This window comes from Drosophila innubila, chromosome X, assembly GCF_004354385.1.
Source record: "Drosophila innubila isolate TH190305 chromosome X, UK_Dinn_1.0, whole genome shotgun sequence".
Taxonomy (NCBI): domain Eukaryota; kingdom Metazoa; phylum Arthropoda; class Insecta; order Diptera; family Drosophilidae; genus Drosophila; species Drosophila innubila.
The window spans coordinates 1,042,574-1,062,112 of record NC_047626.1 but is presented as its reverse complement, the minus strand read 5'-3'; the positions used below and the strand labels follow the sequence as shown (position 1 = coordinate 1,062,112).

The following is a 19,539-nucleotide window of genomic DNA, read 5'->3' as shown; positions in this document are numbered from 1 at the left end:
GACTTTCTTATAAGGTTTTATCTTTAAGTAAAGATAATTTGAAACTGAACATCACTCCGAAAAGAAGCTAGATCAAAAGTCGGAACAACTTCAAATTGTCATAACTTTGTCAAAACTGCACCGATATTTAAACGGAATATCATTTTGATCATGGTTTGGCCTCTTAATTCATTCTGCATTCAAATTTAATTAATTTTGTAAAAAAAATTATTTTCCTCCAAATCTTGGGTTTCATGCTAAGGGTCCCCCCTTTGATATTTTGAAAATTGAAAATTTTAAATCTCAAGTTTTCACCTTTAATCAACTCCTTATATCTTAATTAGCATAAAACAACACTTTAAACTTGATTTCAAAACATTTCATTTTCTTGTAAAAAAATCATGTGAAATCTGACAAAAATTTTGAAATCTGCACAGTTTGACCAACTTCAAAATGCCATAACTTTGACAAAACTCAATCGATTTTCAATCGGAATATCACTTTGATCATGGTTTGGCCTCTACATTCATTCTGCATTTGAATTTAATAATTCTTTGAAAAATTTAAAATTGAAAATTTTAAATCGGTCAGTTTTCACTTTTAATTAACTTGTCACTTTTGTGTCACTTTGTCATTTGGTTCAATCCAATTTGAACTCACCTATGCAGCTGGCCCAAGGAGTTCAAGAGCCACAACTGCTGATCACGTTCCGAGTAGGTGAAATCACTGATGGTATCCGTCTCTGTTTTGTAAATAAGTCTGGTTTCACCGACTGGTTCCAGTGATTGCCACATGATTTTGTGTTCGCTGGCTAGAATAACACCCTGCAATTGTTGCGATTGCATTTCCGATTTCGTTACAATACTCGAGATGGCAGCTGGACCTTTTCCTTGTTGATTAATCATCGCCAATTCCACGGAGTAATTCGTCAGTGGCTGCAACTCGTCAAAGATGAAGCTGTAACGTGATGCAGACAACAGCTAAATAAGGAGGAGAGTTCAAATTAAAAAAATGGTTTTGACATACTCAAAATCCAAGGTTTTGACTTCCAATTTTGTTAACTTTAATAAGCTGACATTTTTCATATAATTTTCATTCGGATTGATTTAGAATATTTAGAAGACTCTGCTGTTCATTTAACTATTGCCAATTTTTGACCGGTAAAAATAATAAGCTTCGAAAAATGTAATATATATAGTAAAGGAAATTAAATGATTAGAAAATACTTAAAGCATAAATACTTATTAGAGTGTGGGCGCCAGCGAGACGCACAAGCACGATTCCGCAATAACAAAATACACACACTGTTCAAACTAAAATAAAAACAGATTTGAGGCCTTTGTTACTCGGACTATAACCCATATTGCAATAAAGGATTATCTTCTGCACTATAATCACTATAATCAGACTACAAAATCCAGTTCGATTTTGAAGGCTTCGAATTTTACACTCACCTCTTCGCGATTAATCGAACTGTTGCTGGCACTGCTTAACCGGATGCGATAGCCCTTGAGAGGAGCATTGGTAAAGCGTCCTGGTTGCCAGTGTATTGCCACATGATTCTCGTCCAGCGCCAGCAGCGATTCAATGATCGGCGCTGAGATCGGAGCACCCGCCATGGGCGTTTGATATGTGGGCGTGGCTGGAGAATAAAGCACATCCTCGCTGCTCTCTCCAAAGGGCAACTCGAAACGAAACTGTCGGCAAAAGAAAGTTAAATCGAGTTAAAAAGTCAAGAAATAGATAACTAATTTCCTAAAAATATTTTAGCTAAGACTACAAAATTAGAAAGAAAAAAAAACTATAAAGCTTTAAGTTTTAAAATAAAATAAATAAAGGATACACAAATTAGAATCGTTATTAGAAAACATTATTTTAAGAATATTAAAAGATTTTTAATAATATAATTGGTTTTAATGCTATTATATGAATTATTGTCTCAGCTATGTTGTGTATAAATTTCTGCCTCCTAGCTCTAATGGCTTGGGCTGTGCAGTGATCAATCAGTGAGTCGGTCAGGACAAAGAGTTTTATATATATAAATTTACATATTTGGAAATATTTAAAATCAGGGAGTGTCAAATAAAATATTTTTAGAACTTTTTGTCATACAATTTAAGAAGAGCCAGAAGATTGTTGTCAATTCCTTAGAATTAGGATTGTACCTTTTCATAAGATCTTGCTTATTTTGAAACTACATACTATTATTTACAAATTTAATTATTACTCTATGAAAGAAACTTCAAGCAAATGCAAAAAATGAAAGCAACATTTTTATAATAGTTATGAAAGTATTTACGAAATTGTGTACTCTTAATTTTATATTTAAATTTATTTCCTAATCCTTGATATAATTTTTTAAGATTGATTTCACTATTATTTTTCGGCTTTCAGATTAATTTATTTATTTTATATTGTTGATTTTATTTTTTTTATTGTATTAATAGATGCATAGAATGTTTACCTTATAGCGAGTGTAGGGTATCAGCGCCTCCAGAATCTCGCACACATAATACTCATCACAGTCATAGTCGGCCATGTTATGCCAGACAGAAGATTGATCTTCATTCTTCGTCTCTATCCCCTTATCTTCCTGCTCCTCCTCCTTATCCACTTGCTGATATTGTATGTTAAAGGGTCGACTGGCCAAATAGTTCTCCGGAAAGTGCATGGCCCATTTGATGGTCAATGTGGCGGATTCACCAGGAATCTCCACAAGCTGCGGCTGCGTCGTCTCCACCAGCTTCGTCATCGCCACTCGCTGCAGATGCCAATAATCCCGCTGCGCCATCTCGCAGGCTCCAATGCAGGGCATATCGAATGGATAAAATTGTGTGGATGCCTACAAGTAAATAATCGGATCATTTGTTACGAAATGTGATTATGTGAATGTCGAAAAATATTACTCAGCATGCGAAAATTTGAAAATAAAAACTAGGAAATCACAAAACTGTATAGTATTTACTGTATAGTGAATAAAAATTAGAAAACCAAAATCAGGAATACCGCTGTTGCGAAATAAATTTACGAAAAATAACAAATATTGCAATACAAAAATTAGGATGGATCAAAATTTTGCAATTTATGAATCCTTAATCATTATTATCATAATCATTTTGGTTTTTCAAAATCTTTTTATTACATTTTTTTTTCTTTGTTTTTGTAAATTCCTAAAAAAAATATTAGGAATTCGGAATATGAGGAACCACTGGAATAGCTGAACAAAAACCTGTACAACAACATCAGCAAATTATTTGATGTTACTTTTTTTTTTGCTAGGTCGAAAATTCAAAAGATTACTTTTAGTGTTTTGTGAAATTTCTGGTATAGAACTTACGCAAGCCTCCTGACACGACTCGATCTCCTTTAAGGCTCGATACCATTGAGCACAGCCCTTGGTACACTGAAAGAAAAAAAAATGTTAATCAGCACTTGAGTTAAATAGAAGAGCAACGAAAGAAAGCAAGTATAATAATGAAGGGAAGAATACACTTCTAAATTAGTAAAAATTTGTGCAAAAGCAGAATAATGTAAATAGTAATTTATAGCCTACTTTAAAGTTGGAACAGTCATAAGTTTGTCAAAACTGAAACCTTTTCCATGCGAAATTAAAAAATAATATATGTAATATATTGGCGTACTCTTTTTTAATGTACCTAATTATCTTGTCACCAGTCAGCTTTTAATTGACTCAAATGATTAAGATAAATTTAATCATATATAATGCGACATTTATTGCACCTTCAGAGTACAATTTTTTAATCATCCTACTTAAATTAGATGCAGTAAGAGAGCTTAAAAATATACATATTTAATTAAATTAATATTTATTATTGGCTACAGTGCAATTGTAAATAAATGCAAGTATTAAATCGTTTTATTAATATGATTTATTTATTTCTCGTTAACCCGAGCTCTGCCACGCCTCCTTCTGCCTGTTACATACATTCTGACAAATACATTATACCCTTTTTTGCCCATTTTTAATGGGCACACGATATAATAAGAGAGAACAATACAGAGAATGACAATGGTTTTTATTTAAATTCTCTAGAAAAATATGCATATAATAAAGAAACTCCTTTTAAGACTTGGGAATTCACTTTCTGGGCCGAATCATCATAACGGCCTTCTTCAAGGAGTATTCAGATCTCCCAAAGTCGTACCAATTGACGCCTTTGAGAAAATTGTTGTTTCCGTATGTTCCCGTCAATTGGCTGTAAGAATTCGAGTTAGTAATCGAGGTTTTAAAAAATAATTAAGATTAAATCTTACCAGTATTCACAATTATAGCTGGAACGGTACCACCAGCCGCCAGTCTTTACTTCGGCGCAGTTTCTATCCGATCTACCATCATTATCCCGATCGAATGTAGAAAATTTGCTGCCACGATGACGTGAGAATGAATCACCTGCAGTTCCACTGGCTTTGCCCAAAGTGTGTAATTCATATTGTTGATCCTCGTTTCCAATTGCGAATACATCGTACTTCTCAAATGCATTGACTCCCTGATAGTCCTCGAGAAGAACAAGTAACTCTTGCCTTCTTTCTGCCGTTATTTCAAATATCTTATCTAAGCCCAAGAAGAACTCGCCATTCAGATCACCAAATCCATTTTTATATTCCGTCCAGTTTCGATTAAAATTTACACTGCCATCCATCCTTCTCAGGATAATGGTCCAACCTCCTCCTTGGGTTTTCGCATCGCAGGCAACTTTAAAAGGTTGACTACTAAATTTGGGGAGGAGTATTTCCTTAATCCCACTAGACTTGGCTTCTGCACAATTGTGTGTTTGAAGTAACTTTCTATTAAGCTCCTGCTCCGTTCTAAGATGCTGATTTTCATTTTTAAGCAATTGGATATGAGACTGCTTGTCAAGTACACTTTTCTTTTGGATTTCCAACTCTGCTTGTAAAGTCAGAATATTCGTTTCCTTATCAATTAAATCTTTATTTTTTTGCTGCAACTCCGTTCTCAGAGTTAGGATATCTGCTTTCAGTGTTCGAATTTTTGTTTCCTTACCAATTATATCTTTTTTCTGTTTGTCGGTCTCTGCTCTACATTGATTATCCGATACCACAACATTTATATGTTTTTTCAGTAGTTCAAGTTCTGCTTTTATAAGCTGCAAATCTGCTCGAAATTCCGATTCGTCAGCAAGTTTATTCATCATCTTTTCCTGTCCAGCTCTATTAAATTAATAAATTTATTAGTTTAGGAAAATTTCACTATTGACAAAACAGGTTCGGTTCGGATTTTTAAGCAGTGCGAACCGGATCATTAACCGAACCCGTGAATTTGAAACGGCCCGAACTTCAACCACTTTTTGAAATAAATCTTTCGTTTAAATATAAATAAATTCGTCAATAAATTTCAACTATTTGAAATAAAAGTAAATCTTATTTAGATCTCCAAATAAATTTAGATTTTTATCAAAATTCGATTTTTGTTTCAATAAAAAGTTAAATTGTTTAATAAAATTAAAAATAACAAAAAACCATAAAATTTATTTTTGTATTAAATTAATCATAAGTTCGTTCAGGAGGTAATAAACCGATTCCGAAGTCTGGTTATATGGCTCTAACCACCGAACCGAACCTGTACCACAATTTTGGTAGTTTGCAGCCTTGAATATTTATGAACTTACCTCAACTCAGATAACTGAGATCTAAATAAAGAAACTAAATTTGTTTCGTTGTATTCAGAAACATGAATTGCAGCACTAAACGAATTAAATGAATTAATAACAAGGATAATACAAATTATTTCCTGCAACATTTTGCGACTGAACTTGACTGAATGTCTGACAGAACTGACTGAATCAAAATTTGAATAGAAGCGAAGAAGTGAATTTTAAAGCGATTATCGTAACCACAAAAATAATAATACATATACTTATATGCATACTCATATCTTTATAAATTCCCAAAAACTTAGAATTGGTTGCCTCGACTTCCTCTTTGATAAAGTGTTTAGCTCAAATCCGGTCATTGAAGCAAAACCAAAACTCGTGGTTGAACATATCAAATTTACTTAGTATTTAGTAACAAATATATATGCTGATAAATTGCTCAGTAGTTTCTGTAATTTCAAATAATGATTAAATTTCAAATAATGATTAAATTAAATAAAATTATTTTTAATTGTTAGAAAAATAGAAATAAATTAATAACTCGATAAACTATTTTTAGTTTTTAATTAAAAATAAAAAGTAATTTTATTTATGCTGTTTATTTAGAAATTGATGTAAAAATTGATTAATTAATTATTGTTGTATAGTTTTATTATTTCAAATAATGATTCTGTGCGATCTCTGATTTCTACGGTACTTTAGCTTTTTGTTACACTGTGCAATAGGGCAAATTTGAAACCTTTTGAATGGGGGGCTGAGATCGTTCTAATATGAGATGTTACTGAAACTTTAAAGATCAATTATTACTTTTGAATTAATTGATTTAAAATGAATTCGTTTCATTTATTTAAGACTTTTGATTTATCGCAAATAAATGGCAATTCTATATATTTCTACGCTATTCTACATAAATAAATAACCACATAAATAATAATACATATACTTATATGCATACTCTTATCTTTATAAATTCCCAAAAACTTAGAATTGGTTGCCTCGACTTCCTCTTTGATAAAGTGTTTAGCTCAAATCCGGTCATTGAAGCAAAACCAAAACTCGTGGTTGAACATATCAAATATACCTAGTATATAGTAACAAATATATTTGCTAATAAATTTCTCAGCAGTTTCTGTACGCGCTTACTTTTTGCTTATAATTAAAAATTGAAATTTTGGTCTTCAAACGAAGAATTTTGATCTGGAAATTCTTGAAGTTAGAAAACATATCTTGGTTTGAAAAATATTTCAAATAAGATCCAGTTCCAATTTTTCTATCCGTTTGTCTGTCCGTCTGAATTTGGTTAAATTAAATAAAAGTTTTTTTTTTTTTGTCCAAATAAGGTACATAGCGACTTGTATAATTGTGATATAATATTATTATAAAAATTCTTTTGATCTAGCACAAAGAAAAGCAAATATTAAAATTTCTCAACAAAAAAATAAGAAGTAAAAATTATTTTTTTTTATTTTTAAAAAAATTATTTTTAATTGTTAAAAAAATACTAAATAAATTAATAACTCGATAAACTATTTTTAGTTTTTAATTAAAAATAAAAAGTAATTTTATTTATGCTGTTTATTTAGAAATTGATGTAAAAATTGATTAATTAATTTTTATTGTATAGTTTTATCATTTCAAATAATGATTCAGTGCGATCCCGGATTTCTACGGTACTTCAGCTTTTTGTTACACTGTGCAAAGGGGCAAATTTGAAACCTTTTGAATGGGGGGCTGAGATCGTTCTTATATCAATTATTACTTTTTAATTAATTAATTTAAAATGAATTCGTTTCATTTAATTAAAATAAAATGTTATTAATTGAAAAATGTACTAAAACATTTGTATAATTCCGATGAAGATTATATTAAAAGACTTTGATTTTTCGCAAATAAAAGGCAATTATATATATTTCTACGCTATTCTACATAAATAAATAACCACATAAAAAATAATACATATACTTATATGCAAACTTAGAATTGGTTGCCTCGACTTCCTCTTTGATAAAATGTTTCGCTCATATATACTTAGTATATATGGTTAATACATATATAGGCTGATAAATTACACAGCAGTTTTTGTATGGGATTATTTTCTTGCTTTTAATAAAGTACATACGCTGATTAAACAAGTCGGAAAGGCTATAGTCGAGATCCCGACTATAGAATAGCCGTTACTTATTTCAATATATATTAAAGTACTTAACAGAAATTACTACCAAATAAAAAATACTGCATTCTTTTGGGTGCTAGTATTGCCTTAATTTGTTATTACTTTGGATAGCTAATTCTGCCATTCTACGTCTCCGATCTTGATGCGATTAAGTGAGATTATAGATAATAGAAATAGATAACATTAAATACCATAAAAACAAAAATATCCGCAAAAATGTGGGCGTGGTGGATTTGCTCGGTTTCCGGAGGCGGAAGAGGGCGATCAAGAATATAGATACTTTATAGGGTCGGAGATGCCTCCTTATCCCTGTTACATACATTTGAACGAACACAGTATACTCTTTTACTTGTTTCTTAAGTGACAGGGTATAATTAACTGGATAAACTGATAAATATTACATTTAAATATGCCTTAAATGTCCCTATTCAACTATTAATATAAAAATGTTTTAATTTTTTCAAGTTTCTTTTATTTTTTTTATATATACTTCGGTCAACAGAAAAAAAATCCACATTCTCTTTTTCTTTAAACTCAAATGTAGTTATTATGTTGATTTGATAAATCAAAATATATTCTCTGTTTGTTCATATATGTATATATTTACATATTTGTTTAGTACTCTTATTAAATTGTCGTTTATTTTTGTTAAAGGTGCGTAAAAGAAGTGTTAAATTAAACTGCATTTTAAAAGTATGATAATTGCAGCTCTGGAATGGATTTGTGTAGCAATAAAAGCAACTGGAGAATTCGTAGAATTGCTGGAAAAACTCAGAAGCGTTTTCAATTGTTGTTTGATGGATTTCTGAGTTGTCTGGAACTGGAATATGATTGGGCCAGGTTAACGCACTTTGAGTTTGTCTGCAATTGATGTCAAATTCTCAGTAACTCAATAGCTTCAAAGGATAAAACAATGTCCTTATGGTTAATAATATTCCAGGCCAACAGGCCAACAAAACAAAATACATTGTCTTGAATATCAAATAAATTTTGGTTTTTTAACAAGTGGTTGAAACCCTGACCAAGTCTATATCAATTCTTTTTGTCTGACTCTTCGTTTTATGTCGCGTTCTGGGAACTTTTCTGTTACTTATTCTCGTTTTTCATGTATTAATTTTATTTTTTGGGTCAGGGACAAGTTGTCTGGCAAAGTTGAAAGGCGGGTTTCAAATTACGCGACAAGTGAGAGAGGGAGACACTTGACACCGTTTCGAGGGAGGGACAAAGAAAGGGAGAACTTACCCTCGTTTTATAACACTTGTCACTGTTGTCGGCCTTTTCACACCTGATGCCAAAGTCGTCGAGAAACAGATCCTCCTGGAAAAAAGTCAAAAGACAAAATCAATTAGTACAAAAGCCTTTTAATTTGCAGCGGAAATAGTCGCATTCCCTTCCCCCACTTTTACCCTCCCCAGACTATGCCTGTGGGAATATTTAGTACGATACAGTGGGAAAAAAAGCTAGACTAGCGTAATTTTAAACAGAATTTTCATATATGATTTGATTAAATAATTAAAATAATCTATACAAATTGTAATTCAAATACAAAAACTATTTAAAAAATTAAATATTTATTTATTTATAAAGTTGGAAATTTGATTTATAAAATATTGTAATAAAAATAGTTTATATACAATTTTTATATTAAAAAGAAAAAGTGTAAGAAATTAAATATTATTATTATACACGTTATATTATTTAACGTAATTTAAAAATTAATTTCAAAATATTATTTAACTAATAATTAAAATATTGCATATATATAAATTTAAATTTAAAGTAACATGAATAAAAAAATTATTTTGAAAGTTCATATGAAATATTCATATCTACATAGAGTTTAAATTTTATAAATTTATTTTATTAAAAATAAAATTTATGAAATAAATTTATTTAATAGTTAAAATAAATTTTACATTTAAAAAAAAAGATTTATAAGTTAAATTCTCAAAATAAAAAATCTTGAAAAAAAACTTTATGCATTTTTTTCTATTAAAAAAAAAAGTACATTTTAATTAAAAAAAAAGTACATTTTAATAAAAAAAAATACTTAAAAATTATAATAATATGCATAACATACATAGAAAATTACAGTCAGCCAATAGAATTGCTACTTTCAAATGAATTAATAAATATAAATATTAATATTAATTCAAGCATTTCTTCCCACTGTGCAATGTCAATGACTCAATTTCCAACTTATTTCAATTTATTAATAATCATTAAGACAACAGAGTAAAAGTTGAACGTCGAGGGACAACTAAGACTTTATTTAAATAAACAATTTACATTTTCAACAATTTCCGAGAATATTCACAATCACACTCAGACTCACATTCACACTCACATTCACATTTTTCTATGCATAATTCAATTGACCAAATCCCAAATCGAAGTCACGTCACAATTAAAAACTTGTTTTTGTTTCTATCAGTTCAGCACGTGATTATCGAACTTCAAGAGATCTTCGAATATCTTTGAACCTATTCCACGAATGATAAACAATTTCAATTTGCGAATCTGCATTATTAATTAATTTAATTCAGTTTCCAACAAAAAAAAAAATGAAGGCCAACAGCCTAAAATTGCTAAAAATAAACAACATAAAGAGAAGTTCAAAGAGAAGTTAACCTAGTCTTAGAAATGTGCGATAATGAGGTACTGCCTAAGAGCCTAGAACAAAAAAAATGTTATAAATTATTTGTGCTATTTATTATTATATTATTAAAGAGTATAAGTAAATATTTCAAGACTCTGATAAGCAAATACATTTTTCACAAGCAAAACCAAATTATTATTCTTGAAGAATTCATTCTATTCTTACCCTATCAGAGAAAAATTATGTATTTCATACTAATTCCAACTGAATTTCCCAGTAAACTTATTAAAAAGACGCGTAATTCTTTAATTTTTATTAATGCATATTAATTTAAAGTTTTTGGCGAATTTATGAAAAAAATAAATGAGAAATTCTTTGTTTTTTATGTTTTATTTTTCAATATTTTCTATTTCCATTTCTATGAGTACTTAAAACTATTTTTGAAGCGTCATTTCACAAGTTATAAAAAAAAGAGTATTTCCAAACCCTTAAATGTTTTTAATTATTAACTCTGTATATAAATAATAATCCAACATATTTTTTTACAAAATTGGCATACAAATTTCGTAAAAAAAAAAAGTTGAAATCATTAACAAATTTATTATGGACTAAAAGCTTGGACATATTAATTTAATTAATTACCAATTTATTGTAGGCTAAAAGCTAAGACATATTAATTTAATTAATTACTTTAGTGGGAAGTTCTGTGCCAGGGTTGCGTTCAGGGCTAGGGTTACCTCAGAGTTTCCCTATTTTGCTATTTTTCCGCCTTTCGCATGCAACTTTCACTGCACTCAGTTCGTTTATTCGTTCATTCGTTCAAGTTATTCAGTCAGTGAGTTACACGCACACGCACACACACACATACACACACACACACACAAAAAAAGTATTTTTCTGTACTTGTCAGTCGTTTTTTCTAATTTTTAGTATGTTTTTTATTCGCACACGCGTCAATTTAATTTAGAATTCTACGTAATATTTTATTAATTTAGCTTGATTGGCTTTTTCACAAACACTCACTTTTTACTTTGTGTGTGTGTGTGTGTGTGTGTGCCACACAGAGGCGTCACAAGAGGGGGTTCAAGGGGGGTGCAAGAGGGGAACTGTCAGCTAATTGGCGTTGGGGGTTTTCATGTCGTCATTGCGCGTCTTTTGTTGTACAATTTCTATTACATTAACTGACTGATTGACACACACACTCAAATGTGTGTGTGTGTGTGTGTGTGTGTGTGTGTGTGTGTGTGTGTGTGTGTATTTGTGTGTGTTATTGACACCATTTGTTGTTGCATTCGCTACACGAAAAGCCAAATAAATTGGCTTCCACATTTTGCAAAGAACAACAACAGCATCATCATTATCAACATCATCATCATTATCATCACGATGAATGATTCTTTTTAATACCAATGCAGAGAGTACAGTCATTTTGTCAATGACGATGCAATGCATTAAAAAATACGCAAAAATATAGTAGTAAATACAGTAATTGCTTGATTCAGATCAAAAATTATTTTAAACACTTTAAATAAAAAATGTTTTGAAAATTTTTAAATAGAAAATTTAAAATTTTGCTATTTACTCTAATTAAGAAAAAATTACATTAAATAGCTATTTCTTAAGTTAATTACTTATGTAGATTGAAACGTAGGAGTAGAATGGTATTTTTTATATAGAATGAAAATAAAAGCTTATCATCTTTTTTCCAAATATTGGCAATTCATTGATGACGAATGCAACGTTCGTGCGCATTAAAATTGAAAAAAAAAAATCCAAAACATTTTATTATTTTGAAAATGGGTGAAACTTATAGCTCTTGATTAGCACTATAATTGGTGTTAAGGTTGATTTTGAACAACGCTTCGTTTTTAAGATATTTACAAAAAACCAAGGCGTTCGCACGCTACAAAAAACGGAAGTCGCCTTCACGGCGAGCAGTTTAATCACTGACATCAGCGAAACCTGAGGAAATATTTAAATGCGAATAACTTCAAGATATTATGCATTGAAGCATTTAAATATCTATTGTGGTCTGAAAGAGCATCAAATCTTCGACTTGCCGAATATAAACATTTTCTTGCTAGTTTCTAGCTGTGTTCCTGTGTAATCCGGCTTGTGAATTGTGCTTCTTCATCTTATTCGACGATATCCAGTTCAATTCGATGCAACTGCAATTCGGGCAATTAGAGCAAAAATCCAGCGAAGCGACAAACAACAATTTACGTACTCGCATTAGGCACACTCCGGAATCCGGATAAAGAGATACACCTTCTCCACCTTCCATCTTCCCTTCAACCTTCGACCTGTATCTTATTCTCTAATTCCGCCTGCACTTCCTCCACCTCCTCCTCCATCTCCATAACAATCTCAGTTCCAATCCGTCCAGCATTTACAGCAATTAGGCTGCCTGACGACTGATTAGTTTTAATTGAGATGGAGATGGGATTGAAAATGGCACTGAGACTGGAATTTGGGATTCGGATTTAAACACACACTTGGAACTGGGAACTTGGAATTTGGAATTGAGTACAGCACACGTTGTGTGTTAAAAATTTAGCGAGTAATTTAAAGCGACTCCAATTATAAACATAAGAGATTCTAATCTCACTTAAGAAAGTATATACCAAATATTGAAAACAAGAATTAAAGTAGTATTTAAAATAAAATTAAAATTGATTTTTATAATAAAATGTTCAATATAATTATAATATTATACATAATTATATATATAATATTTAATATTGTAATTACTTTGAAAATTCTATTATAAAAAACATTTTTAATATTGTTTTAACTCTGGTTTTCAATTGTAAACAAAAAAACAAATTTTAAATTAAGAGTTCCTTATTACATTTTCACAATACAATTTTAATATCAAAGTTAGAACATCCAATTAAATTTCCTCACTGTCATTAATATCTCCAAAATCCTTCCCATTTCTAGCTTATACCCAGTCATGTGTATATCGATAACAAGCTTAGCGATGGAACAAAGAGGAGAGAGAAAGAGAGAGTGAGAACAATAGATAGCTGATTGCTATTAAATTGCATGCATTGGCGCCATCTATTGTCCAGTTGCATGCAATTGGGAATGTGGAAACAAAATGCTCTAAATAACAATAACAATAACAAAATAATCAAACTAATCGGAAAAAATTAAATGAAAACAAAAGAAAGCAAGCATTTTAAATACATATTTTTTTAATTTTGAAAAAATTCGTGTACAGCAGCTGCGGCCAGAATAAAGTGGGAAACTAATTAAAATCCACAGCGACAATATCAATTATGAACACACGCGTTTAGAAAAATAGCAACAGTTAGTCATGTAATTTCTTTGGCAAAATTAAAATCTCTCCTAACAAGCAATTTTTATTCCAATTTGTTTTAAGTTTAAGTTTATTTACCATCAAATATCGGCAATATTAATTATAAAAATATTATTCAATGATTATTTTTATCAAAGCAAAAAAAAATCTGATTTAAATAAATGCAAAATAATAATTAAATTTCAGTTGAAATTTAGAAATCATAATGAAACTCGAAATTTTTTTTTTAATAACTAGTTACTAATATTTGTTCTAAATTTTTTTTTTGTTTATTGAGCAAGAAATTCAATATAAACTTCAATTTAAATAATTTTTGAACAAAATTTAAAAATTTGATTTATTATTTCTGATTTTTTCCAATTTGATTAAAATAAGAGCAAAAATAAATATTAATAAATAAAATTGAAATATAAATTAGATAATATTTATAAATATTTTTGAGAAATAACATTTAATTTTAATAGCTGGTCACAACGATTACTTGACTCACTGTATGTGCTAGCATGTTTATCAAGATTAAGCGCGTGCACATCTGGCACATCTGCCATCTGCAAGGATGCCAGGGTTAAGTGAACACCCCAATAGATTAAATTTGTTTATAAATAAATAAATAAATGTAGTTTAAACTGAGTTTAATACAGCTGACAGAAGAAGAGAATTATATGAAATGTTGTGAAAGGAATGAAGAATAAAATCCCACACAAAAAAATGCACGCTTGCAAATTGCAATAATGCGAAGGTAACCCAAATATTAAGAATGCCCAGTTAAAGATACAGATAAAGAAACAGATACAAAGATAGAAAGATACAATTGCATAGAATGCAAGAGTCGCTAGATGGCATTATAATGTGCTCTAGATTCAGATGAAGATACAAATTTAGATTCCGTTTCAGATTCAAGTGTTTGCTTGACATGACAAGCAATCGCATCAACAACTATATTGGCTATAATCACAAACTTGACAATAGACATTACACAGATTGCTTAATTGACGGTTTCTCATTTCTATGGCAGCTACAACAATTCATTTGACTAACTGTGGCGCAGTGGCAGCCCTGTGCACCCCCTATACAGTGGCAACCCTGTTTCCCCTCTTTTTATCCAATACCTTTTCAGTAGCAAAAACACCGCCTCTGACTAAACAATCGTTTTAACTAAACAATAAGCAAAACAAACTACGTAATTGAATGATAAAATTCAACTTTAATTGTAATAAATAATATCTATATAGGTCTATATATAACTCTTCGTCCTGACTCACTCACTGATCATTGCACAACCCTAACCATAAGACCTAGAAGACTAAGATTTTTGCACAACTTATCTGAGACAATTTTATAGTGCAATAATACGACGTTTTGTGAAATACGAATTGCAAGGGTTTCAAATTCGGGGTCAAAGTGCACACTTTGAGAAAATTGCTGAGTTTGAAAGCTTCGTTAGCTTTAGAGCTATTCCGACCAAACTTCCAGATTGTTGACTTACATCCTGACCAAATTTTCTTTAAAATTTTATAACTATATCATATAGCTGACATTGGAACAATCGGATTGAAGTTAATCTTTAACATTAATCATTTTTTTTTTTTTTTTTGGAATTGGAATATTTTATTTTTGCATAACTATTTCTTTTTCTACTTGATCACTGTCCATTTATTTATTTGGCACTTTTCCAATAACTTCAACCCGTCATAACTTTCTCAATTCTTAACCGATTTCTTTGCGGAATGTTATTTTTTCACATTATTTGGCTCCTAATTTGATTTTGTATCCAAATTGGAAAATATAATTTTTTTGGCCTTGATTGTCAATTTTTTCCATTCTTCTAGACACTTTTTCCATAAATTCAAACGTTCATAACTTTGTCAAATCTTAACCGATTTCCTTGCGGAATGTCAACTTTATCTTATTTTAATCTCTAATTTGATTCTGCATCAAAATTGGAAAACATTATTTTTGTTGCCCCCAAAGTAAATTTTTTTTTTATGTATTTGGTCATACTTTCCCTTTCAAACTATCATAACTTTGTTAAAACTTAACCGATTGCCTTGCGGAATGTCAATATTATCTTGTTTTAAGCTATTTAACTTATTTGATTTTGAAATTAAATTTGATAATATAATTTATTTGATCACTGTCCATTTTCTCCTAAAATTTTGAAAGGGGCTTTTATTGGACTAAATGATCTATTTATTTAAGCTATAATTTTTCTATAAGCACAAAATTGATATGTGATATTTTGGGAGTTGAATAATTGTACAGTTGAAAAAGTTGATAATTTCTTGTATAATTTCAAATTAAATTACATTCTCTTTAAATCTATTTGAGCTTACCTCCACAATGCAGCGCTGCACACAATCGCGAGTGACTCGCTCTAGGACGACGCGTTCATCGATGGGCACATCGAATTCCTCATCAGGATGAGGCTGATGATGGAGTTGTAGTTGTACAGATTGATCTTCTTGTTGTTGTTGCTTGAGAGGAGTGTTGGGGAGATTGGGTGGTTGCATTGGTGGCATTGCCACACTGCTGATGGCAATGCCCTCGGCAACGGCACCGACATGTTTATTCCACACGGCGACCTTTTCAACCACATCGCTGTCCAGCGTGGGACGCATATTCGCTGGAAACTAGAGTTAATGACATATACTATAAGTGAATAAAATATATTATACTATAAATAATATTTTATATACATATTTCGGACTCTCATGAAATTGTGGTCTTTTACAATATTTTTTTAATTTGTTTTTTAATTTCAAATAAAATGAAGTAAACATTTTTTAATGCTGGGATTAGTTTGTACTACTGAAAAACCCAAGCGAAATTAAAATGAATCGAGTGGTCATTGCTTGAGCATTCCCTTACTGACATAAAACTTAATTGAGTGTATTTTCTCTCAACCTTTTTGGGATCTGTCCGAATATAATAGGTATTTTCCTGACGGTTTGAAAGAATTGAGCCTTTTTTGCAAGCTCTGTTTGCATTTTGTAACACAAAACTATTCAGCTAGGCAATTTGTGTGAGAACTTACATTAATTTTTGGATTGTATTGCAATATATTTTCTGACTTTATATGCATTCTAGTTGAATTATGTTTGATTGTATGTGTTTATACCAAATTTAAAAAATTTCTAAAAGATTTTCGCGTTTAATTAAATTTTTTATAGGTCAATTTGTTTTAAATATTTATTTAAAAGGTACTCAATTCAAGATTCTACCTTTGAACTCGACTTTCACATTCTTTTCACACGAATTTAGCAAAAAGCCGTCTTATCTCAAGTTGAATTTATATTAGCTATGTTGTGTACAAATTTCAGCATCCTACTTCCTACGGTTTGGCCTGCACAATGCTCAGTCAGTCAGGACAAAGAGTTTTCTATATATAGATGATTATTTATTTGAGTGCATAAATACCTGAAAGGGTGGTAGGGCGGGCGGCAGGGGACGATGAGGTGTCACACCTGCTGTTGCTGTTGCTGTCGTTGTTGTTGTTGTTGGTATTGCTGATGTTGCTGATGTTGCTGTGTAGTTGAGTGTCTCGGCATGGGAGCGACAACAGACATCACAGCAGAGCGAGAGCAACAACAGCAGCAGCAAATTCACAATCAATATGGTCGAGATGCCACCGTGAACTGATAATGACTTTTCAGCTCCTTTCCAATTGACATGTTGGCCAAGTTGTTGGCCCAAATGCGAGAATTGCTGTCGCCAGCCCACAAGATGTGTGGTCTCCGTTTGTATCGGGTAACGGGAACGGGAATGGGAATGGGAATGGGAATGTGAACCGGAACGGGAACCGCAACGGGAACGTGTACGAGATCGCGAGTGACCGGAGCTGGGACTCAAACCCTCATTGCAGCTCATGTGCGTTGTTGTCATTTTTGTATTCACATTCACAGCAATTTTTACATTAAAACTAAAGCTTAAACGCTTCGGTTGTTGTTGTTGCTGTTGTTGTAGGTCGTGCTGTTGTTGTTGTTGTTGTTGCTGCTGTGCTGCATTTTCTCGCCAAAACATAGTCCACAATTTCACTGCGTCAATTCAAATTCTCATCGAAGCGCACAAAAAAAAAAAGTTACATTAAAAACTAAGTCGAGTTGCTCGACTTTTAATTGCCCAGTAGTCGTATTTTCGCAGCTGTTCGTTACGAAAATAAAAATAAATACAAAATAAATAAATCATATAAAAATTAAATTGAATACATTTAAATTAAAATTTAAGTTTAAGTAAACTATAAAAATAGAAAATTGCTCCAGTGTCTATATGATATAGTAAACCGACTAGAATGAAATTTGATCAGGTCATATAAGATATTTCCAAAAACAACAACAATTTATTTAACAAGAAATCTCTCCTATGACAACTATATGATATAGTTAACCGATTTGACCCAAATTTGGTCAGAATGTATAGAACCAACTTAATTGCATATTTTGACAGATTTATTGAAACATCTCAAAAAATAAAAAAGTTGCTCTTACTAAAACTTGATTTTCGTCCTATCGTTTCTATGGCAGCTATATAATATAATAGTCCGATCTGAAAATAAAAACAAACTTGTTCTGCATCGGGCTACCAGAAATTGGTATACCAAGCTTGAAGTCTATAGTTCTTATAGTCTCTGAGATTGAGTAGTTCAAACAGACGGACGGACTGAATTAATCGACACCGATGACGATATACGTGTATAAGTATTTGTATAGGTACCAAGTTAGGTTGCTCTACCTGTATATTATGTTTATAATTTTTTACTAAAAAAAATTATTTTTTTTATATTAAAGTTAATTTAAATAAAAATAAAAAATAAATAAAAATAAATAAATCAAAAATAAAAAATATTTTTAAAAAATATTTTTTATTTTTTAGCTTAGTTGTATGTGTCCTTGAAGGACATATGAAAGGTATTCAGCAAAAACTTTTATTTTTGATTTATTTTTTTCAAATGGAAAAACAGTTATATAATGATACCCAAAAAAAAATAAAATGTAATCATTATTTAATAATTTTATAGAAAAAAAAGTATAAATAGTTAAAATAACAGTTATTTGAGGAAAACAGACTTTGTCACAAACTCATAAGACTTTGTATCTATCTGAGTACTGGGTTAATAACATATAGATATAAATGTAAGGGAAAAAAATGGAAATAAATATAAAAGCAACTCGCGACCTACGACTCAGCAATGTGGGAACCTGGTTATCGCAGAGGGGGAAAGGCGGTAAGGGGAAAGGGGGCGTGTACTCGTATATTCGTATATTTGTATATTCGTATTTATTCGAATATTCGTCTCGAGGCTGGTTTCTAATTTGTTGTCGTTCGATTTTGTTGTTGAAGAAGCTTCGCTTGACTTTTGCATTTACATTTTAGCGCACAGTTTAATGTTGTTGTTGCTTTTGAACCTGAAACACACAGCAAAAAGAAGAAAGAAAAAATAATGATATCAAAATCGAAGCTCGAAACTCGAAAAGTCCGAAACGAAATGAAATGTAAAGTGCATAAGTTAATTTTCATATTATGTAAATGCAAAACAAACGACAAATACAAATCAAATAAACTAAAGCAATTGCCCAAAAGTTCAATGTACCGTTTTAGATTTTTATAATACTCGTTATACCTTTTTTCAATCTCAAAAAAAAAACATACCATTTAAGTCAAAAATGTATTTTTTCATCTGTTGAATTTATGCGACTTTGACTGTAGAGTTACAAAAAAATTAATTGGGAGTATTTTTGGTAGCTCATATCAATTCCGAATATTTGTGAAGGAAATGATAAAAAAAAATATATTTATGCAGAATAAAACTTAAAGAAAATAAAGTAAGTTTTGA

General features: G+C 30.7%; 2 protein-coding genes and 1 long non-coding RNA gene across 3 annotated transcripts in view; 1 reads left to right on the top strand and 2 right to left on the bottom strand.

The window, feature by feature from the left end:
* The window catches only part of LOC117784401 (protein sevenless), a 34,732-nt gene extending 15,651 nt beyond the window's left edge, over positions 1 to 19,081 (bottom strand). The window contains exons 1-8 of the mRNA XM_034622132.1: positions 18,882 to 19,081; positions 17,127 to 17,849; positions 16,043 to 16,339; positions 9,028 to 9,102; positions 3,317 to 3,382; positions 2,444 to 2,821; positions 1,434 to 1,676; positions 640 to 959 (exon numbers count right to left, since the gene is read on the bottom strand). Coding sequence (XP_034478023.1) covers positions 640 to 959; positions 1,434 to 1,676; positions 2,444 to 2,821; positions 3,317 to 3,382; positions 9,028 to 9,102; positions 16,043 to 16,339; positions 17,127 to 17,729 — 1,982 coding nt within the window. The 5' untranslated portion in view covers positions 17,730 to 17,849; positions 18,882 to 19,081. The remainder of the gene's footprint in view (positions 1 to 639; positions 960 to 1,433; positions 1,677 to 2,443; positions 2,822 to 3,316; positions 3,383 to 9,027; positions 9,103 to 16,042; positions 16,340 to 17,126; positions 17,850 to 18,881) is intronic.
* LOC117786934 (fibrinogen-like protein 1) lies at positions 3,996 to 5,791 on the bottom strand. The gene is made up of 3 exons (XM_034625363.1): positions 5,628 to 5,791; positions 4,255 to 5,169; positions 3,996 to 4,196 (listed from the first exon to the last, which is right to left on the bottom strand). The coding sequence occupies exons 1-3, from the start codon at positions 5,756 to 5,758 to the stop codon at positions 4,079 to 4,081; spliced, it is 1,164 nt and encodes a 387-aa protein (XP_034481254.1). The 5' UTR covers positions 5,759 to 5,791; the 3' UTR covers positions 3,996 to 4,078.
* On the top strand, positions 8,394 to 8,869 carry LOC117787103. The gene is made up of 2 exons (XR_004617665.1): positions 8,394 to 8,439; positions 8,494 to 8,869. It is a non-coding gene; the product is annotated as an uncharacterized LOC117787103 (long non-coding RNA).
* Positions 19,082 to 19,539: the final 458 nt, after the last annotated feature.